This window comes from Lolium perenne, chromosome 1 (genome assembly GCF_019359855.2).
Source record: "Lolium perenne isolate Kyuss_39 chromosome 1, Kyuss_2.0, whole genome shotgun sequence".
Classification (NCBI taxonomy): Eukaryota; Viridiplantae; Streptophyta; class Magnoliopsida; order Poales; family Poaceae; genus Lolium; species Lolium perenne.
In genome coordinates, this window is record NC_067244.2 from 265241415 (window position 1) to 265262096 (window position 20682).

Below are 20682 nucleotides of genomic sequence, written 5' to 3' on the forward strand. Positions count from 1 at the left end.
ACCATATATGGTAGTATCAAGTTATCCAAGGAGTTGTTTTTTTCTTTTAAACTAATGGCAACTTCTGGCACTCAGGTGACATTGTAAGAGGTTGTACTGTATCGTTCCATGGAATTGAAAATGTTGAAGTTACATAGGCAAAGTGTGGAGTGAGTGTGCTCTACTCAGTGTCTTGCCTGTGCTCTACTCAGTGTCTTGCCATTGCTTCGTTAATGAAGTTATAATTGTGATGCATTGTGAAAGATGTCTGCCGGGCTATACTAGACGATCAGGCACCGTGATAAGGCAAACATGTGCGCACACAGACAACATTTCAACGAAAACCATGCTTTTTCTCTGACCCAAGGGATGAACATCAAGTGGATTCCAATGTGGAGGAGCCATATATGTGCCCAACGATGGCATATTCTACAGTGAAGAAGACAAGAGAATGCAGAACCTGTTCTAGAAAAATACACACTGACGAGCGGCGGGGAAGGCAAAGAATATATATCACATAAATCAACAACTAATTGGTCCGTCGGACCATAACTCATCGGCATTTCTGTTGATGGAGCATCAAGCTCCTCCACCAAGAAACCAAATCGCGCTGCACGACCACACTGAAAGAAACATATATTATTATCCCTTTGTCCGGTGATTAAAACAGTAACGTAAAGCATTAGATCAAATACATACCTCTTTTTCCCTAAGAAAAAAAAGATACATACCTCTCTGGCTCCCTAATGCACTCCATCCTCTCCTTACCTTTTATGGTCCCCATAGTGTGATTTACAGTTCATGTATGTTGAGCTCACATCTTTCCGGTGCATCTCGGGTATGAATCGCTAAAAAATTGCATGCAAGGAAATAAAGCTAAGCTAAATGATATATTTATTTTTTGTATTTAGTTGTCTTATAGAAACACAACCTTGCATGGGCCAAAACAGTTACTACCGTATCTAGACATGGTGGCAAAAGAATCCCTTATTTATCACTACTAAACTTCCACTAGATATCCAAGCCTAGGCATTTTAATTGATCCACTTTATTATACATATTACAATGTAAATAGTGTATTCATGTTATTTCATCTATTTTCCATCAGTGAGCCATCATACTGGCGCGGCGTGCCGTCGTGCCAATTATTGCTAGTAATTATTAAAGCGTATTATTATACTTATATATGATCAACCCGGACTAAAGGTTCCTGTCTTGGCCGAATTCACCGGGGTTTACCCGGTTAGCCAAATTTTAGATTCTCAAAAATCCAAATGAAAATACGAAAGCAGGAAGATTTTAGTTTTTACTATAAATTACGGATTGGGAGTGGACTTTTGGAGCAGGTGCTTGGTGAGCATCCGTATCCATACCGTGTATACTGCATCAAGATTCGTGCAAATTCTTTTTGTTCCCCTCTCAAACAATTTCTCATTTTTGTATCTCTCACACCACACATTGTTTGAATAAAAAAAATTGCAGATCACTTAAACATAACAATTGGAACGTTGGAAAAATATTTTGGATTTTTTATTTTATTATGTATATATACATTTCAAGAATATTTTTTGAATTTTAAATTATTCGAAATTTGAAATTGCACAAAAAATTTCCGAACTATTTTTGTCCCATTCCATTTGTTATTTTTTAGTGACTTGCAGAAAAATCAAATCAAAATATGCAATATTTTGAGAGATATAAAAAAGAGAAAGTGAAAAAGTGTGAGGGTGCGCTCTGCGCACCTGCACTCTCACACTTTTCCCTTACGGATTATATATTTATTTTATTTTTAAAAAAACTAATTTTTTTAATTGCATCCAGCATAAAGATTAGGGTGTGCCTACGTCTTAGTTGACTGAGATTTTCTTAAGTCTCAGTCACCTCAGAAAAGTGCAACTACAGTTTAAAGAAAAATGTAACTCTGTCCAGTTGCATATTTCTGTTAGAAAAGTGCAATTGCACTTTTTTAACAGAAAAGTGCAACTCAAGGCAAATTTTTGTAAGTGACTTAGACTTAAGAAAATTTCAGTTGACTGAGACATAGCAAAACCGTAAAGATTACTATCATTTTTACCCAATTTTTAAATTTTCAAATTTTTAGGTTTGGCAAAAAAAAATAATACAAATTAAAAAGTTAATATTTATTTATTTATTCAAGATTATTATTACATCATTACAGTTGTTTATTAAAAGAATTATTTGAAATTCAAATAATAAAAAAATGTGACATCGACCAACATGTTAATAGAATTGATATGATACTACTATCACATACATGCGTGCGAAGCACTTGGATGCGGAACGAGATTGAACTCGAAAGTTAAGCGTGCTAGTGCTAGATTAGTGGGAGGATAGGTGACCGAGCGGAAGTTTGACCACGACTATCTAATTTGACTAGATATAAATGTAGTTAGAGATAGAGACTAAACTATGTAAATAACTGAAATAATAGAAATTCTAAAAAAATAGAAAAATAGTGGAGTGAAAAAAATTAGAAAAAAAAATAAAATTTTAAAAAATTACTCGGGATATTTTTCGTCCCGACGGACAGAACCCACGTGGATGGACATTTAGTCCCGGTTCGTAAGCAACCGGAACTAAAGGGGGGGTCTTTAGTCGCGCTTGTTTAGTTCCGGTTGCACAACCGGGACTAAAGGCTCCTTTTCTACTAGTGGTTATCTACTGCTTCAAGGTTATTATTGTCTTTTTTAAAAAAAAAGTTTAAGAATGAATGGACAAGTTGTGTTACTTCTTCATATTTCGGGCTTCACGAGCTTCTTTTTTTCCCCAAGGCCATCCTAGTTGTAGTGCTTGTGACGACATAGCACATACCTCTCCAGTTTGTTCGGGTATACTGAGCGGTGGCATTTTCAGTGTATATGGTGAGAATATTAGGGGCGAAGAAATTTCATACGGGCACTAGATTACCCTGTATAATTCTTTGGCATCGCGTCTTTTTTATTTTTTATTACCTTGAGGTAGGCGTGCACGGCGCTGTAGAGGTGGTTGGGCGCGAGGCCCTCGGTCTTGTCGAAGATGATGGTGTCGCGGGAGGAGAAGCGGGCGCGGAGGATGGAGAAGGAGAGCTCGTCGAGGATCTCTTAGGGTAGGTGTGCGGCATCCCCATCCCGTGCACCGTCAACGCCGCCGACATGTACCTATATATCCAACTTCTCGTCGGAGGACATGATGATCTCTTAGGAGTGGGAATTGTCGATGTGCTTCCGTGGTTTCCAACTGGTTGAATGACTACTGTTAGAATGGGGATGTAGGAAGCTCGTGGGCCAAAAGATTCAAAATAGCTAGTCGGCTGCTTGATTTCGCTGTAAAAAATAGCACTGTTACAGCACTATAAAAATAGCGTCGCTATAATGCTACGAAAAGTACCGCTGCTATAACGCTACGAAAAATAGCGGAATAGCGCCGCTAATAGCGTGATTAGCGCCATAGCGAGCCAAATGTGCATAGCGTAGCGTTCACTTTCCAAATACGCTATAGCGTGCTATAACGCCGAAATAGCACGCTATTTTTTTTCGTTGATATATACTCTCCGTCCATAAAAGGATGCCGCAAAGTTATTAAATTTTAGATGTATGTACAACCGTTTTAGTATATGGATATATCTAGTCTAGATCTTAATAAAGTTGAGATAGATAAAAATAATAAATTAATTATTTCCGAACAGAGTGAGCGTCATCGTTGGGCTCTTCACCAAAGAAAAAGCTATTAACATCAACCAAGATGTTACAAAGGAGAAAGCCCAACATGACTTGAAGCCCTACCAAACCCAATCCCAAACCCGCTGGGCGCTTAAACACTTTTCCCCCTTCTCCTCGGCCGCGTCGACGCACCACGGAAGGTTCTAGAAGCGCAGGTCTCCGTCCATACACTTCGCCCCAAGCCGTCCGGCCGACCGCCGCCACCGCTGCCCGTCGGTACGTACGCGCTCCCGGTCCCGATCTCTCGAGGTTTTTCACGCGCGCATTTCCTTGCCGCCGCCGCGCTCGCGCGCGAGCGATCGGTTTCAAGCAATCGGCGTGTGTCCAAGCGTAGGGGGTTTAATCCGCGCTATGCAGGGGAGCGATCTGGTTCATATTCGCGGTGGATGTCGGTGGATTTTCCGGCGGCGGACAGGCGCGCCCACGGCATATTGTCGCCCGCAGGGTGCTCGGCCGGGTGTGCGGCGGTGCCAACAGCCACCAATTTGCTGAATGCCCGGATGAATTAGATCGACAGAAACGGGTGTACTAGGTGGGGACCTGCCTGTCCGACGATAGTGAGCACGCTAACTCGATTCTGCGATAATCCTTGCTGTGCTGCCATGGAGGTTCTGTTTTATGTCTGGAATTTCTTGGTGCCCAATTTTTGTTATGTTTTTTAATTTCTTATGAGATGCTGAGATGCTTATGTGGGTTACCTCTATATATGTTTTAGGGACTGTCTCTTTACGAATTATGTATCATTTCCTAACTTGAAGATCTTGACTGAGTAGTTGCACGTTTTTACAAGTCTTGTTATATGACCCGGTCGGAGAATTTGTTAGTCCATGATCATCAACACTCGGCATTTTGGTATAAAACGAAATTGAGCTGCTCCGCGTTTTACAACTTGATTAGATCAGAGAATTTCAGACTCGACATTGAAATAGCAACTCCCTTACTTTACTTTACTCATTTTTGCTGGACTGTCTGCACACACTGCTAAAGATCCGTGCGTCTCCAGAACACCCTTAAGAATGGAAATGTAGTGTTATATATTTTGGTAGTCTCAGATCATGTCATCAACTGATACATTCGCATGTGTGTGCCGTGCAGGTGTTCGCATATTAGTGTGCTGGACTGATTGGCGGGTGAAGGAAAATGGCGTCCCCCAATCAGGCTGCTGATGACAAAGTTCGATGCAAAAAGCGGAAAAAGGTGTACATGCTAGAGACCAAGCAGTGCTTGTTGTTTGCTAGGGACAACCTCCCTCGCGATGTGTACAACGAGTTTGTCAAGACCATGACCGAGATTTGGAAACAATGGTATGTGTATCTGAAAAATTGTTTGTATCAAATGCAAATATGGTCGTCTATCACATTCTTACGATTCCCAAAATGCAGTGCCGATCCTGATGGTGAAGTGAGGAGCATCTGTGTTGAAACCTGCATCGAGAAGGCGCTGGAGCTATTACAGGGCTGGGCTCCGGTCAAACAGGGCTTCCTCAACTTCACCCAGGGCCGTAGCCCCTTGGATGGTGATGACAGTGTCTTTGGCGATGTTGATGTCAACGCCCTTTTGCAGAATCCACTAGATTTTCTTTGGAGAGCCAAGGTGCTGAAGAGATTCTCATGGCTGTTCCTTTTGTGGGTGCTTTCGTTTGTTGGGTAGATATTAATTTGACCTTCAATTGCTTTATTACTGCAGGCTAGCCCTGGCATCAGTGAGCATGATTATGCCGCTATTTTGCAAACCCTGATAGATTTTTCCAAGAAAAGGGGGACCATGGCCGCTGGAGAAGTTTTCCATATTGTACTTACCAATTCTTTAGTGATTGTATAGTTTGTGATCCTTCACTAATTTCCCAACAAAAGATTGTGAAGACCAGGGCAGCTGATTCACAATTATGTCTGCTTGCAGGTGAAGGAATGCACGAGTAACTGTCCAGAGTTGCTAGAAGAGTTCACCAATTATCTCCCTCTTCACCTAAAGGGGCATCTGACAGACGAAAAATCCTGCAGAAATCTGAAGACAGGTCGTGTGGGCAAGGTAACACTTTGCATCACTCATCTCACTATCTTTTATAGAGCACTGAGTTAATATGAAATCTTTATCGAAAAAGAGTTAATATGAACTGGCTCATATGTCACCTGATTTTCTGATATAATGTTGCTGTTGGCTGAAAATGTGTATGAATGCACAATACTAGCACACTTACAATTTCTCACGAAAGTGAATTCATTTTGCAGGCTAATTTATGCTTTACTCCAGATGCTAATCAAAACTTGGCTGGTACCCAGATCAAAGCAACCAATACGAGGAAAGAAGGTATGCCAAAATTTTCTCTCTTATGCTCTGAATACAAGCAGGCGCTGAGTTGTTTGGCTTCATTATTCACCTATGAAAACCAGATAAAAATGGTGTTAACAGTCCACTACTCGATCTTTTATTTTTTAGTGCTTCCTAGCTATTGAGTAACATGTCAATATCGCTGCGCTATGTCTGATCCCGGATGAAATAACAAACTACAGTATGCAGCCTGATCATTAAGTTAATATATGTACATATCTCTGACAGGTAGTGAAGAATCCCTTCTTGCTGAAGAAGACGCGGAAGACAAGGTTGAACCCTTGCCAGACTGGAATACCTCCAGACATGAGGGAATCTTACCCCCGAAAGTGAATCCCAAGAACTTCAAGCGTTGCACTCCTAGCTATTACCTTCTACCAAAAAATGTAAATTCGTACAAACTCGTTAGTTTCTCATGTAGATTATTGAAACAACTAATCCAAACATACTCATTCTCAATCACAGTGTATAACTCTTCAATCAAGTTACCGAACAAAACTGGGGAGGTCTGTTCTCAATGATGCTTTGGTTTCTCCTTCATCTGTTGCAAGCCTCGAGAAAACTCAAAATGATTATGAAAAGAAGGTTATACAATGCGAAGATGATATGTATGTACCCAGTTGCAAGTTTATTTCATTATTCAGCATTGTTTATTCGTTCATCTATCGAGAAAGAATCAATGATTTTTACAATGGCCTATTGCTTTAAGATAATCTACAGTTCTTTTTTTAAAGGTATGAGAGTGACATGCTATTGCGGCGGTTTAGGGCGACTGCTGACTTCCTTGCGAATCTCCAAGATCGTGTCTGCAGTGTTTTGAGGATTAGTGGACATATAACTCGTAAGAATGATGCACTAGCTGAATATTTAGATTCAGCCTGTTTGTTCAGTTAATAAGCTAATTTTTGTTTGTTCTTTCACGTGTAAAGCTCTACATAGGAGGTGCCTTCAAAAACTATATAATGATGATCCCGAGCTTGATGATCTATTGAAGAGTGCAAATACTAGTGCTGCTATTTCTATTCTACTTTCTCGTTTAAATCGGAGGGTAGAAAATTTGTCGGAGGCACACTTGTGTTTGGATAAGATACTTTCACCACTGATTGCCAAAAATTACTACAGATCGCTTGATCATCATGGCCCCTCTTTCAAACAGTTGGATGCAAAGAGGATGTGCCACAATGGTAGTTTCAACTTTCAATATATCCGGAAATATATCTGTATTACTATTACTCATTTTTATCCTTCACAGTTATTTTCGTACACGTTCACTGGCAGCTTTGCTGGCTGAAGCCAAAGAAATCCATGAATCAAAATTGAATGCTGGCGATGAGTATCTTAACCCTGACATACACAAGGACATAAGCAGGATTATTTCCTCTGTGCGCTCTTCCGAGGAGAAGCTTATGATGACTTGGTCAGAAATAGTACATCCATTTCTTTCTGCTAACTGTTTACGGTCTTACTTGGAGGAAAGTGTAGCTCCCAGTGAAGCTTGTGAACAGTGTGGTATCAGCAAAGATTTTCTCAGTAGCATTTCCGATGCTTTGGCTGCTAATAAACTTTCTTTATCTCGTAAGGTATAAATGCATATATAGCATTATGCTTTTTCATAATTATACTACCGAATTCTGAATATGCAGAAAAATAATTTGGTCAGTATCCAGGTTGAGTAAAGCTGATCTCAGTTATCCTTTCAGGAAGGTGAACTTCTGAGGAAAACTTATAACAAGTGTAGTTCTTCATGCCATAGTTTTGCAGTGGAGATTGGGGAAGGTGAGTTCATCCCCAATTTACAAACGATCAACTCGGATTCCATTCTTGGACCTGGAAAAGAACCAGCAAGAGAGAGCTGTGATGTTGCTGCTAAAGGTGGGCATCCTGGAACCGATACTTCCACATCTAGTAGTTGTGCCCACAGGAACGAACCTGAAAAGAAGAATGAACTAAAGCAGCTCTCTAAAAGAGCAACTAAACTGCATGGGGTGAAAGGTGGTACATGTTGTTCTCTAGTTGTGCTCTGCAGGCTTTACCAGGTATTTCAACATTTATTAGTCACGCTCCATGTTTCTTTCTTTGTTAGCATGTCAACAGAATATAGTTTCTTTTGCACAAACTATCATGATATGTCCTTTTATTTTTGCGAATGAAATGTCATGATATGTCTTGCCTTTTAATGTTATTTGTAGTTATTCTTCCTTCTTTCATAGATTTTGTACAGGAGACTACAAGCTGCAAGAGTTTTATGCACTGGTGATCTATACACAGAGTAACATCGCTTGTCTACCTAAGAAAAATAGTTCATTCCTCGCCATTGAAGTTTGGTTTTAAATTGACAACTGTTTTATTGCGGTGCAGATTTAAGGATCAACTCTGCAGACTTCTTGATCGCTCTGTTGACAATTGCAAATTTGAGGACTTCTGTCTTAAATATCTTGGGCCAAACTCCTTTAAGCTTTTCACTCTGGATATTGTCATAAACCAAGTTATCAAGCAGGTAATCTATATCTACCATGCAATCATCAATGACTTTAATTTTTGAATTTTGACATTGATAATCCTGATACCTCTGTTTTTTTGCAGTTGTGCATAATTTCTTCAAGCGACTCACTCATTCAGTTCCTTGGGAATTTAGGAAGACCAATACCACCCAAACTTTTGTCCCAGCATCAAAACGTAATGCTACAGTCCTTGTACTAGTATTACTTATCATCGGCTTAGTACAACTCAATCTCCACCTTATTCATCAGGGCATGCATAGTATTGTGTTTAGATACAAACTTTCCTAGATCTATTTATACTAAACTAATGCATTTTTTTCTCCTCCGTTCGATCCCCAACTCAGCCATCAATTGGATGGCATGATCAAGAAGAGCAAGGCAGAAAACTTTTGCTTCATTTTGAGAGAAGGTAGGGATCCTCGGAAATGGTCGACAAAAGGACTAATCAGTACTGTTTTGAACTCGTCTCCGTTGTTTAATCTCGTGCATGTTTCAGGAAAAAACGGAAGTTGGAAAATGGTGCATCGAGTTCCTCTCAGCCTGGAGGAAGGGATTCAAACTCGTTGTTAACTGCTTGATGGCCAATTTTTCATTGTATATATGTTTGTTCCTTGGTGTAATGTAACATGATTGATACACTTACCCCATGTCGCTAGTATTATTAAATGTGGTTTTTTTTTTGCTAGACCCAGAAAAATTGTTGAGCAGATTCCCGCAATTGTAACGCAACCAACATATACACCAGCACAATGTGTCCAACACGGGTGGTGGAAGATTATTAGCATCATTATTTTCAGATTAGTTGGGGCCAGAGTAATGTACTTTTGATGAGATTGTGTTCGCAGCTAGAAATGACTTAAACAAACCTTCCTTTTTTCTATAAAGTTATCATTATTGCTTGCTGGCATATTGGAAGCAACATTTCACTGCCATCTTTCACGGGTTTGAGGGGAGCTTTCATTCATAATCTCATCTTACATAAGCGTAGGGGAAGGAAAAGTTTCTGCCAAAGTTTTCAAGATGGATGGAATCTCTTTTGTACTTGGTGCCCTTTTTTCCTTTGAGAAGGACTTGTATGTGTTGTAAATATTTTGTTGAGCTTTATAAAATGCTGTAGGAGTTTTTCCCTACAGTTTTAAGTCATTTTTTTTGCTAGACCCTATTTGGAAACCACACATACATTTAGACCAACACTCTGCACAAAATAATACTCCCTACTACGGTTACGAGGGACATGGTTTTGAGGTGTAAATTCGTCTCATTTTCTGTTTGCATGTGAAGGTAACATGAATGTGTATAAAATGAATTCGAAAAAAGAAATGTTTAACATGCCAACTATTATGTCATAAATGTGATATTTAATATTCCCTAGTCAAATAACACAAAACAGATGTATGCACGCATTTCAATGTGTAACATCCATATCTTAATCTAAATAAACATGGGCCACTTAATTTAGAGCAGGCGGTATTTCTGAAGATCATTAATACTTCATTTGATCCATATAAAGTGTCGGAGCTTTAATTCAAATTTGCAAATTTGAACTAAATCCTTGACCCTTATTATTGATTGGAGTGTGAATAGTTTAATTTTTACAATGCTTCTCTAGTCAGCAAAAACAAAATTAGAAGTGGTGACAATCAAATACAAAACTAGAAACGAACCAAGAGCACCAAAGACAAAAGAAAACATAAGTCTCGCTATATATTTATATAAATTAGAGTTTTCACATTTTTATGATCGTGTGAATTGGGGATTACTAAAGCACATGATGCAAAAGATAGTTTTCACTAATTCCTTAGATTTGTGAGCCAATTAGGTGTGTTACCATAGTCAGATATTTTGTTATAGGAATATGCTCACAGCCCATCAAGTTCATGTGCTTTGGTCGTGGACAAGGTTTCTGCCAAAAAGTTTCGTCAACGCTTTTTATTGACCGTTTTGCCCTCCCACCAAATCAAATCACGTAATACTGCAGGTGCCATTGTACCGGTTCGTCGTCTTTTCTTGTCCCACGCGCAGACACTGTTGCCCAGGAGTTCCCTCGGTCTCGACATTGTCTTTTCTTCTCCCCCAGATCGATCCCCCTCGCAACCCCTGAAATACAGAGGGCAGGCAGAGGGCGCGTGGCGCGGCGCCGACGGCTGGCGGTAGCCTCGCTCCCGGACGGATACTTGCCCATGAACAGCCCTTGCACAGCTTAGGAAAAAATTCCCAGATCGAGCCCCTACGCAGCGCCGGCGAGAGCTTAGGAAAAAAATTCCAGATCGAGCCCCCACGCAGTGCTGGCGACGCCGGAGTACAGGAAGCCGGGACAGGGCTAGCGGCGCCGGAGTACATGCATACGGAAAGCGGGATAGGAGGATGGAGGCGGGCTCGCGAAAAGAGGCCGGCAGGGGGTTCAAGCCAGGAGTCCAGGTGCTGGGGAGGCTCGTCGGCGCGAGCTACCACCTCCACCGGCAGCGGTTCAGCCAATTAAAGCCCACGTAGCCCCAGACCAATCCTCACTGCCATCGGCAACGAGACATCTTCACTTTCTCCGCCCCGTCCACGATGCTGTCTAGATCCCTGGCGCGCCACAGAACTGACCTTGCGGGCTCCAAAATGTGGGCGTGGCCCGGATCGATGCTCCATGGGTGGCCACCCGAGGAAGGAACCGGCGGTTCGTGGAGATGAAGTGGAAGCAGAGTGGAGATTAATTAGTGGCCACAAAGGCGGTTGATGGTTTGCTTCTTTTCCTTCTTTTTTCGAAATGGGGAGTAAAACCCCGGCTTCTGCATCATGATGATGCACACGGCCTTTCATTAAGAAATTCACGAGTATTATATAGTTTATTACATCTCAAGCATCGCCAAGGATTGATACAAGAATCAACCAGCGAAAGAAAAAAAAAAGAAAAAATAGACTACTCATCAATGTAGCCGCCTACTGTGCCGCCAGCCAGCCTGGCAAGATATCCTGATCTTGACCTGCTTCTATGTGCAGATCCACATTGCCTGCCTCGTCTGATCTGGTGTTTTTTACGCCACGTGGTTGTTTTTTTATTGCCAACAAGAATTCTGTAGGTATCTCACCATAAACAAACTGTTGCATTATACATCCGGGAAATGTACAGATATTCGTCATTAGGAATTCCGTTCGTCAATTTGCAGAATTGGACCATTCCATGTTCATTTCATTATTGAATGGATCTAATGTCATTTGCGATTTGCAACGAAATCTTCACATGTTCTTGGATATGCATGTTTTGCACCATGCATTCTTTTTTCATCCGTATGAGATGGTCATGAACTGTATAAATAAATTTTGTGCATGAAATTCAGGTGTACTACTGAATTAATGCCGATGAAATGAGTATTAGCAAGTTTGAGTTATCTGTTAAATGGAAGAAAAAAGATCCTAAGTTTGCTTTATTGTAATAATATGATGGGAGCATACAGAATAAGTGTCTCTCAAATTAGACTCAAAATGTGATGGATTCAATATAAAAATGTGTAGTTTTATTTGTGTGATGTACGAATATAGTGATCAAGGATGGACGTTATTCAATAAAATCAGTATAATTTGGGATGAAGATTTCAAAACAAAGGTGAATAAATGACTTCATGTGGTTCTCGGATTTGATTGACCTACACATTTAAATATATAAATGGTTACTTATTTGTAAATGTGAGTCGTAGCGAAGCACGGGTTTTGTCCTAGTCTAAAAATAATGGAAGCATATGTGACTATAAAAAATCGTGCACTATCGGCTATGTATAACGTTTCCAAAAACTTCTTGAAATTTGATTCTTTCTAGAAAGTTGAGTACTCCATCAGTTGATAAAACATCTTAAGTATGAATACTACATAATAAACTTGCGGAAAAGTAGCATGAACATGAAGGAGTAGGAATAGAGAATCACAAACCTTAGATTTATCGCCGAGGTTCAGATAGCTGGCTACCCTACTTCCTTGTTGGATGAGGTTCGGACATCAAGTCCATGGTCACCAAGACGTGTATTCCTTTGAACTAGGACACACCACTAGAGAAAATAGCCTATCAGAAGCGTAACAAAAAAGAAATTAGTGACATGTATTCGGCACGACATCGGTATATCGCCATTGTTATATGTTACTGGTGGCGTGCCAGCCACCACACAACCGGCAAGTGAAATACTGGTGGTGTGCCAGCGCCCACGTCACTAGTAACTGCAATACAAGTGGCGTACTATGGATATGACACACCACTAACGTTTTATTTGAAATATTTTTAAAAATATGCTACTCTGTTGAATTTAATAGCAACGTTAATACGGAAGCTGACTTTTGGCTCTCGGTGCAACGCACCCCCATAGACTAAAAAATTATAGTAATTTTAAAAAGTTAATTTTTTTTAATCTTCCTGGAAACCAAGGATGATCAAGTTTTTACTTGTAAAAAAATGTTTGGAAACGAAATAATTCCCATGGTCTCCATGGCAAAAAAAAGATAAGATTATGACAAATATAAAATGAATATTACCTAGTCATGGGGCGTTTCGAGTTTGTTTTTTTACCCAGGATACAATAAAAGTAATTTCCTTTGAAAATATTTTGTTTAAAGTACAATACCTGATCATCTTTGATTCCCAACAAAGTAAAAAAAAAACTTTTTTAATTTTTTTTTTAATTTTTCCAAGTATAGGTGTAAGAACATGTCCTTTACCCATGTGTGGTTTTGGTAATTGATGACAATCCCTATGGACTAACGGTTGCATTGAGAATCAATCTTAGGTCAAGTCCATAGTCACGTTGGACTCAAGGTTGTAAGATGGAGAAGACGGAGGAGAAGACGGAGTACAATGATGAAGATGGTGTCGAAGAGAGACAAAGACGGTGTTGAAGATGAAGAGAGAAGACGGCGTTGAAGATGAAAGAAGACGGTGGCGTGTATGTTGGAGGAAGACGGTTACATGGACAATGATGAAGACGGTGGCATGGACAATGATGAAGAGGGTGAAGACGGAGCTTGCCGACTCGAGAAGAACGCGCAAGGACTAGGTTTGTGCTCAATAGGATAGTGGGTCGTATCATCGGAGAGAGCTCAAACCTTGCATGCATTGCATTGTGTTCTTGGTTCTTCTTGGTTCTTATGCATGAAACGTATTTCGGTTGCATCACATGTTGCATATGCGAGAGTGATGATTTTCCCGATATACCGTATTGAGAGGTTACACCTCTATGACCATGAGAAAATCACCACTCACTCATTTGCATGATTTCACCTTGCAAAGATGTAGCTCTTGTCGCCCTCTTTCCAACAAAATTGGTTTCATGTCATTCGGAGTTGTCTAGCTCAAGTTATGGATTTTATAGTGCATCATATTTGGAAAAGAAAAGAAAAAGGTTTTGGGCCAGCCCGGTACTACCGCTAGCGGTACCGGGCCCAGTACCGCATCAGCCTCCAAAGCATACTGGACCCAGCCAGGTATCAGAGCGGTACTGGGCCTGTAGTACCGTAACTGGGCCGGTACCAGACCGGTACCAGGCCCGGTACTACCGGCCGACCCCCTTTGCCTTTTTCCTCCAGCCCCACCCGCATCGGGCCGCCGCACCAGCCAGCCCACTCCATCGCACCCAGGCCGCGCCGCTCGCCCGCACTGCTGCCCGCTCGCGTTGACCGCGGGGGAGAGCGGGGCTCGATCCCCACGCTCGCCCGACCACCTCGTCGACCGCGCCTCGCTCCCACTCGCTTCCCCCGCTCCCGCTCGCCTGCCTGCGCCGCGCCGCTCCCTGCTTCCGCTCTGCTGCCGCTGCTCCCTGGCCCCACATGCTGCCGCGCGCGCCCCACACGCTGCTGCATGCGATACTGTACCCTGCCCTACGCTGCGCTGTTGCTCTGCTGTCCCATCTCTCTCTCGCTGTTTTTCTGATTTGCTCTGTTTTGCACACAAGCGGTAGTACCGCTCCGCAGAGCGGTACTACCGGTTTTGGCCCAATTTTCAGATCTGACTTTTTGGGGGAAAGCGGTAGTACCGCTCTGCACAGCGGTAGTACCGCTTAGTGCGAATCTGACCGTTTTTCCAGCCCCCAACAGCTATATTTCTGGGCCCCTATATATACCTCTCTTCCACCTCCGACCAAACCAACCCTGCACCTCCACTCTCTCTCCTTCATTGGTGACCTTGGGTTCTTTCTTCCTCCTCTTGATCCCCCCACTATTTGTTGCATATTTTTTGGGGAAAGGAGAGAGGAGATCTAGATCTAGAGCTTCACCAGTTGAATCCTTCTCTAAGTAAGAGGATCCTGCTAGATCTAGATCTTGGAGTTTCTTGGTGTTTCTCCTCACTTTGTTCTTCCTCCCTTATTCCCCCAATAGCTTCTTCTAGCTTTGTTGGAATTTGGGAGAGAAGAACTTGGACATCCTAGTGGTGTTCTTAGCCATTGCATTAGGTGCGTCGGTTGTGCTCTCTCCGGGGTTTCGATCTCGTAGGGTGTGTGTGTTCTTCCTTAGTGGATCTTGATGATAGGGTTCCTTTAGTGGAGCATTGGAAGAGTTCCTCTTGTGGGGCATTGGAAGGGTTCCTTGGTGGGGCATTGGAAGGGTTCCTTCGTGGGGCATTGGACGGGTTCCTTCGTGGGGCATTGGAAGGGTTCCTTTGGTGGAGCATTGGAAGGGTTCCTTTTGTGGAGCATTGGATGAGTTCCTATAGTGGGACATTGGAGATGTGCACCTATGGAAGCTAGCTTGGTGATGTACTAGCTCCATAGGGAGTTGGGAGCATCCTTGTGTGTGTGGAGCTCGCCCCAACCTTGTGAAGGAATCACCGCCTCGACCGGTGCCTTAGTGGAAGAGGGAGAGCACCTCCGTGGAGCTCTCTCGAGGAAGAAGGTGAGGCCTTCCTTCGTGGTGTGGCCGTCTAGTCTCTTGTGTGAGACTAGCACCTCCTCAACGCAGACGTACTTCCTGTTGTGGAAGAAACTGCGGTAAACAAACCTCGCCTCGCCTCCGCGTCCTCCGGTTATCTCGCACCTTACTCTTACTATCTTGTTGATTCCTTTACTTGTTGCACTTGTGCTAGTATCATTGTAGGAACATCACCTTTGCTAAAGATATCACATTTACCTTCCGTTGCGCTAAAATTGGAAAAGGCTAAAACTTGCCACACCGCCTATTCACCCCCCCTCTAGGCGACGTCCTAGAACATTCAATTGGTATCAGAGCTAGGGCTCTCTTATCTTGTTGGGCTTCACCGCCTAGAGAGTATGACGTCGGCTAGAGGATTAGTGCACATTTCTTCCTATACATTTGATGGCACTAATTACGATTCTTGGAAATTCTACATGCTTGATTATTTTAGGGACATGCACCCACATGTGGAGCGAATTCTTGATATGGGTTTTTCTCCTCCCAAGGATCCACAAAATCCAACTTTTGAGGAGAAGAAAAACTCTTATCTAGATTCTCAAGCTACTAAAGTCCTTTGCCGTGTTGTGAGTCATGTAGTGATTTCCTCCATTGCGCCTTTCCCGAGTGCTCATGAGGTTTGGACAAAGCTTCGAGATACATATGGTGGATCCAAGACCATTGAGGATGATCACGCTCCTTCCACTTCACCAACGTGTGGTAAGACACAAGGTAATGGTATGGTGAGTGGTGATGAACATTGCATTGTTGATGGTGAGCGCTCTCTTGATGATTCTTCATCTCTATCCCATTGCAATGTCTCATCTTTGGACTTTAACACTTGTAGCACTATAAATGATTTATACGCTAGTGTTGATAGTCCTTGCATATCTTCATCCCATGATGATATGCTTCTCTTGTCTTGTTGCCATAATGAAGATACTTTGCTTTTCTCTAGTACTTGTGTGACTAACAATGTAGAGGAAACCGAAGATACTATGGGCCAAGACAAGATCTTGGATGGAGCTTCAAGGAGTTCATCTTCTTCATCATCGCATGGTTCCTACACTTGCCCTATGGCTAAGGCTTCTAAGGTATCTCCTTCCTTGGAACCCTATCTATCTAGTGATGATGAGGATGATGATATGGAAGGACTTAATGTTGCTTCCTTAAACAAGTTGGGAGAGTCGGTTTATCATGCTCTTCCTAAGAAGAAACTTGTTCGCTCTAACTTCATGAGAATCTTCAATTTTGCCATTAAGAGCACAAAACTTATTGAGAAAAAGGAAGAGTATGAGCGCGAGGATGCAATTGAGATTGCAACTCTTAAAGAAGCTCTTAAAGAACAACAATTAAACCACCAATGAAACTCTTGAAGAGAACTTTGCTATAAGGATACTTATGGAAAGGGGATCTCATGATAGTGCTTTAGAGGTGGCACAAGAACGTCGAACTAAAATTGTTGAGCTAGAAATTGCTCGTGATAAACTCCTTGAGGATTTTGAGCTTCTCAAAGGTAGCTCTAGGGCTATTGAGAGTGAACTCATCAAACTCACCGAGTCACATGAGCAATTTAAAGCTCTTAACCTAATAGAGCTTGCTAAGTTGCCTTCTCCTTGTACTATGATTGATAATGCTTGTGCTACTAACTCTACCTCTTGTGAAGCCTCCATCTTGAAGGAGAATGTTGAGCTAAGGGCTCAACTTGCTTTGCTAACAAGCAATTATGAGAAATTGGAAGAGAACTATGGAAAGCTTTCTAGCTCCCATGATGATCTTCTAGTCTCTCATAATTTGCTAAAGTTAGCCCATGAGGCTATCATGACAAAGGTAAAATCTTGTGTGCCTCATGTGAGTACTAGCACTACCTCTCAAAATGCTATTTTTCCATGTGCTAGTGCTTTTAGTTCACCCATTCATGCTATTGACTTATCTTGTGGTGAACTACCTTCTATGCCTTGTTCTACAATTCCTTGTGCTAGTGCTAGTAAATCACCCACCCATGCTATTGCTATATCTTGTGGTGAATTACATACCTTGCCTTGTTGCTCTAACAATAAAGGTTCCACTTCCTCTAGTACTTGTGTTGTTACTAACCATGTAGGGGAAATCGAAGAGCTCGAGGCCCAAGTCTCTTCTTTTAAGAAGGACTTGGTAAAGGGTCATGAAGGAAGCAATTCCCCAATGACAAGAGTGGACTTGGATTCAACTCCAACAACAAGAACAAGTCCACCTCGCACAAGCGGAAGAAGGGCCAAGGGCATGTGAAGGACCCCACCAAGATTGTGTGCTTCAAGTGCAAGATTGAAGGGCATCATGTTAGATTGTGCCCCTTGAAGAAGAAGCCACTTGGCGAGAAGAAACAAGGGAAGCGGCCTCAAGATGGAGCTCATGGTCTACCTCAAGGCCAAGCTCAAGGTCTACCTCAACTTGAAGAAGGGCCGCTACCCGAGAAGGATCAAGCCAAGGCTCCCGTTGCGGAGAAATCAAGTGAGAAGAAGGGGAGGAGAAGAAGATGCTACATATGTCGTGAGAAGGGCCACATCTCCTCCTTTTGCACTAGTGGTAACTCATCCAACCCTATCTTGATCCATGGTGCTTACTCTCTACATAAGGATAAGGTTGGAGATGTGTTTGCCAAATATGTTGGCACTCAAAGTGGTTTCGGAAAAAGAACCATTTGGGTTGCCAAGCCTATTGTGACTAACTTCTTAGGACCCAACTTAGTTGGGGACCAACAAGACAAAACTTGATCAATAGGTATATGTGGAGGGCATGGAGGCTTGACTAGCTCATGAAGACTTAGGGGATCTTCATCATTCTCACTTCCTCAAGTCAAGTTGTATTCCTCTTATCCTTTACCCATGCACCTCCTTGCGGTAACGAGTCCTCAACTCCTTTACATTGAAAAGTTACTCGCTCCCCTTTTACATGTGTTGGTTTTGTACCTTGCATGCGATTGTGTATGTTGTGCTTCCTACTTGCTTATCTTGCTTCTTATATGTTGGGTGGCACATCATGTACAATTGTTCTTTGTTGAGCCTATTGCATCTTGTTCATATCTTAGTTGTTGGCTCATGTGAAAAATTAATGGACTATCCCATTTTGGGGGAGTGATATGCTTCGTGCATTTCACAATCCTAAAATGTGTGACATGATGAATTAAAATCCTATAATGTCCATTAATTATCTCACTTGGTTCTTATTTGCCTCTTGCACGGAAAATATCTTTATCACATTATGAGGGAGTATTGTGCCTTGTGCATTTTACAAGCCTAGAAAATGTGAACATTTGAGGTTGTGTCACATAGAGTTGATATTATAGATTATCTTGTTCCTATGTGACATGTGTGCTCAAACAAATCCCACTTTGCCATTTGCTTTCTTAGTTGTAAAGATGATCTTGGACATACTCACAAACTACCATATGGATATTTCCTATACACCTCTTGTCCTTTGACAATTGGTAATAAATTGTGTAGTATTGTTCCGGATCATCCTCACACTTGGCTCATGTGCTTCATTTCTTGCCAAGAATTTGTCCTTGTGGGTTAGACTCCCATTTGTCTTCCTTGCTTCTTTTGGATCTCCTTATTTCTCTTGAACCTTGTTGGTGTTTTGACGAACATGATTGAGCAAATCCTGTATTTGTGCATTTTGTATTCAAATGCAAAATTCTAAATGGTGCACTAATTTTGGGGGAGCTCTCCTATGTTTGCTAGAACACTTCCTTGTCTCAACATTTTGACCTTGGAAGACAAACCTTTCCTTTTCGGTACTTTTGTGCCATCATGAAAAGTGTTGAGGGTTTGGTTTATTCGAACCTTGCTTTCTTTGGGAGTGGGTTATCTCATTTCTTATATTTGGTTTAGATTCTTAACATGAGATAAGTCCTTGAGCATACTTGTTTTGGATATCTTGCTCTATCTCTCTTGTACCTATCTTGTGTGTGCATGTTTCTTTGTGAATAAACGTCTTCATGATGTTGTCCACTTAGAGAAACTTATACACATAAGAGATGGTGCATATCTTTTGATATCCCTCTTTGTTGGAGTCCATTCCTTTATTCTTATTTGACTCTTTGATGACTTCACAAAGAACTTGGCTATGAGTGCTATTTTTATACAATTTGCATCTTCAAGCACTCATAGTTGATTTTGGCACATGCTTTGAGTGGTCTTGTGGGAGTAATGATGCCATGCTTGTGCACCTTATCCTTCAATGCAAATTGTTTATCTTGTGCACAAACTTTGGCGAGCTTCCACATATTACTTGGAGCATATTATTGGTTCATTGATTGCTTGCTTCATTTCTCACCTTCATATCCTCTTGCAATCTTTGATCCTCAATATAGTTTGATTTCCTCCGAATATTCGTCATTGAATATGTGCATTTGATTTCACTCACAATTATGAGAAATGCACAACTTATGGAGGAACGCTCACTATATTGGCCTTTCAAACCTTTCGTCCATTTTGGCCATCGATGCCAATGGGGGAGAAGTTTGGAGGGTTTAAGGGAATTTGCTTTTGTTTGTTCTTAAGCATTTGCCTTGCATGCCTTGCATTTATTGCTTTGCATGGTTGAATATTTAGAGGATACTCCGCTAGGCTTTAATTGCCGGTATATGCAATGAAATTCAAGTTCATTCACACATGCATATATTATGGGGGAGTTTGTTCTAAATATTCAACTTGGGTTGTTCGCTAAATTCCATATCTAAACCCTCTCAAAGAGATTGTCATCAACTACCAAAATGGGGGAGATTGTAAGAACATGTCCTTTACCCCATGTGTGGTTTTGGTAATTGATGACAATCCCTATGGACTAACGGTTGCATTGAGAATCAATCTTAGGTCAAGTCCATAGTCACGTTGGACTCAAGGTTGTAAGATGGAGAAGACGGAGGAGAAGACGGAGTACAATGATGAAGATGGTGTCGAAGAGAGACAAAGACGGTGTTGAAGATGAAGAGAGAAGACGGCGTTGAAGATGAAAGAAGACGGTGGCGTGTATGTTGGAGGAAGACGGTGGCATGGACAATGATGAAGACGGTGGCATGGAAAATGATGAAGAGGGTGAAGACGGAGCTTGCCGACTCGAGAAGAACGCGTAAGGACTAGGTTTGTGCTCGATAGGATAGTGGGTCGTATCATCGGAGAGAGCTCAAACCTTGGATGCATTGCATTGTGTTCTTGGTTCTTCTTGGTTCTTATGCATGAAACGGATTTCGGTTGCATCACATGTTGCATATGCGAGAGTGATGATTTTCCCGATATACCGTATTG

At 41.7% G+C, this 20682-nt stretch overlaps 1 protein-coding gene across 4 annotated transcripts; it reads left to right on the forward strand.

Moving 5' to 3' along the window:
• The first annotated feature begins 3753 nt into the window (after positions 1 to 3753).
• Positions 3754 to 9328, forward strand: LOC127327844 (paired amphipathic helix protein Sin3-like 6). Of its 4 annotated transcripts, XM_051354643.2 has the most exons (18): positions 3756 to 3914; positions 4056 to 4255; positions 4794 to 5002; positions 5081 to 5291; positions 5385 to 5489; positions 5598 to 5726; positions 5927 to 6005; positions 6255 to 6412; positions 6492 to 6634; positions 6761 to 6867; positions 6956 to 7210; positions 7305 to 7606; positions 7727 to 8062; positions 8237 to 8295; positions 8385 to 8523; positions 8610 to 8702; positions 8872 to 8936; positions 9024 to 9328. In XM_051354643.2, the coding sequence occupies exons 3-18, from the start codon at positions 4839 to 4841 to the stop codon at positions 9103 to 9105; spliced, it is 2427 nt and encodes an 808-aa protein (XP_051210603.1). In that variant the 5' UTR covers positions 3756 to 3914; positions 4056 to 4255; positions 4794 to 4838; the 3' UTR covers positions 9106 to 9328. The 4 variants fall into 4 exon arrangements, with proteins under 4 accessions (XP_051210605.1, XP_051210603.1, XP_051210602.1 ...); XM_051354642.2 differs by lacking the exon at positions 4056 to 4255; XM_051354644.2 differs by lacking the exons at positions 4056 to 4255; positions 6761 to 6867; positions 6956 to 7210 and having other exon boundaries at positions 7279 to 7606.
• Positions 9329 to 20682: the final 11354 nt, after the last annotated feature.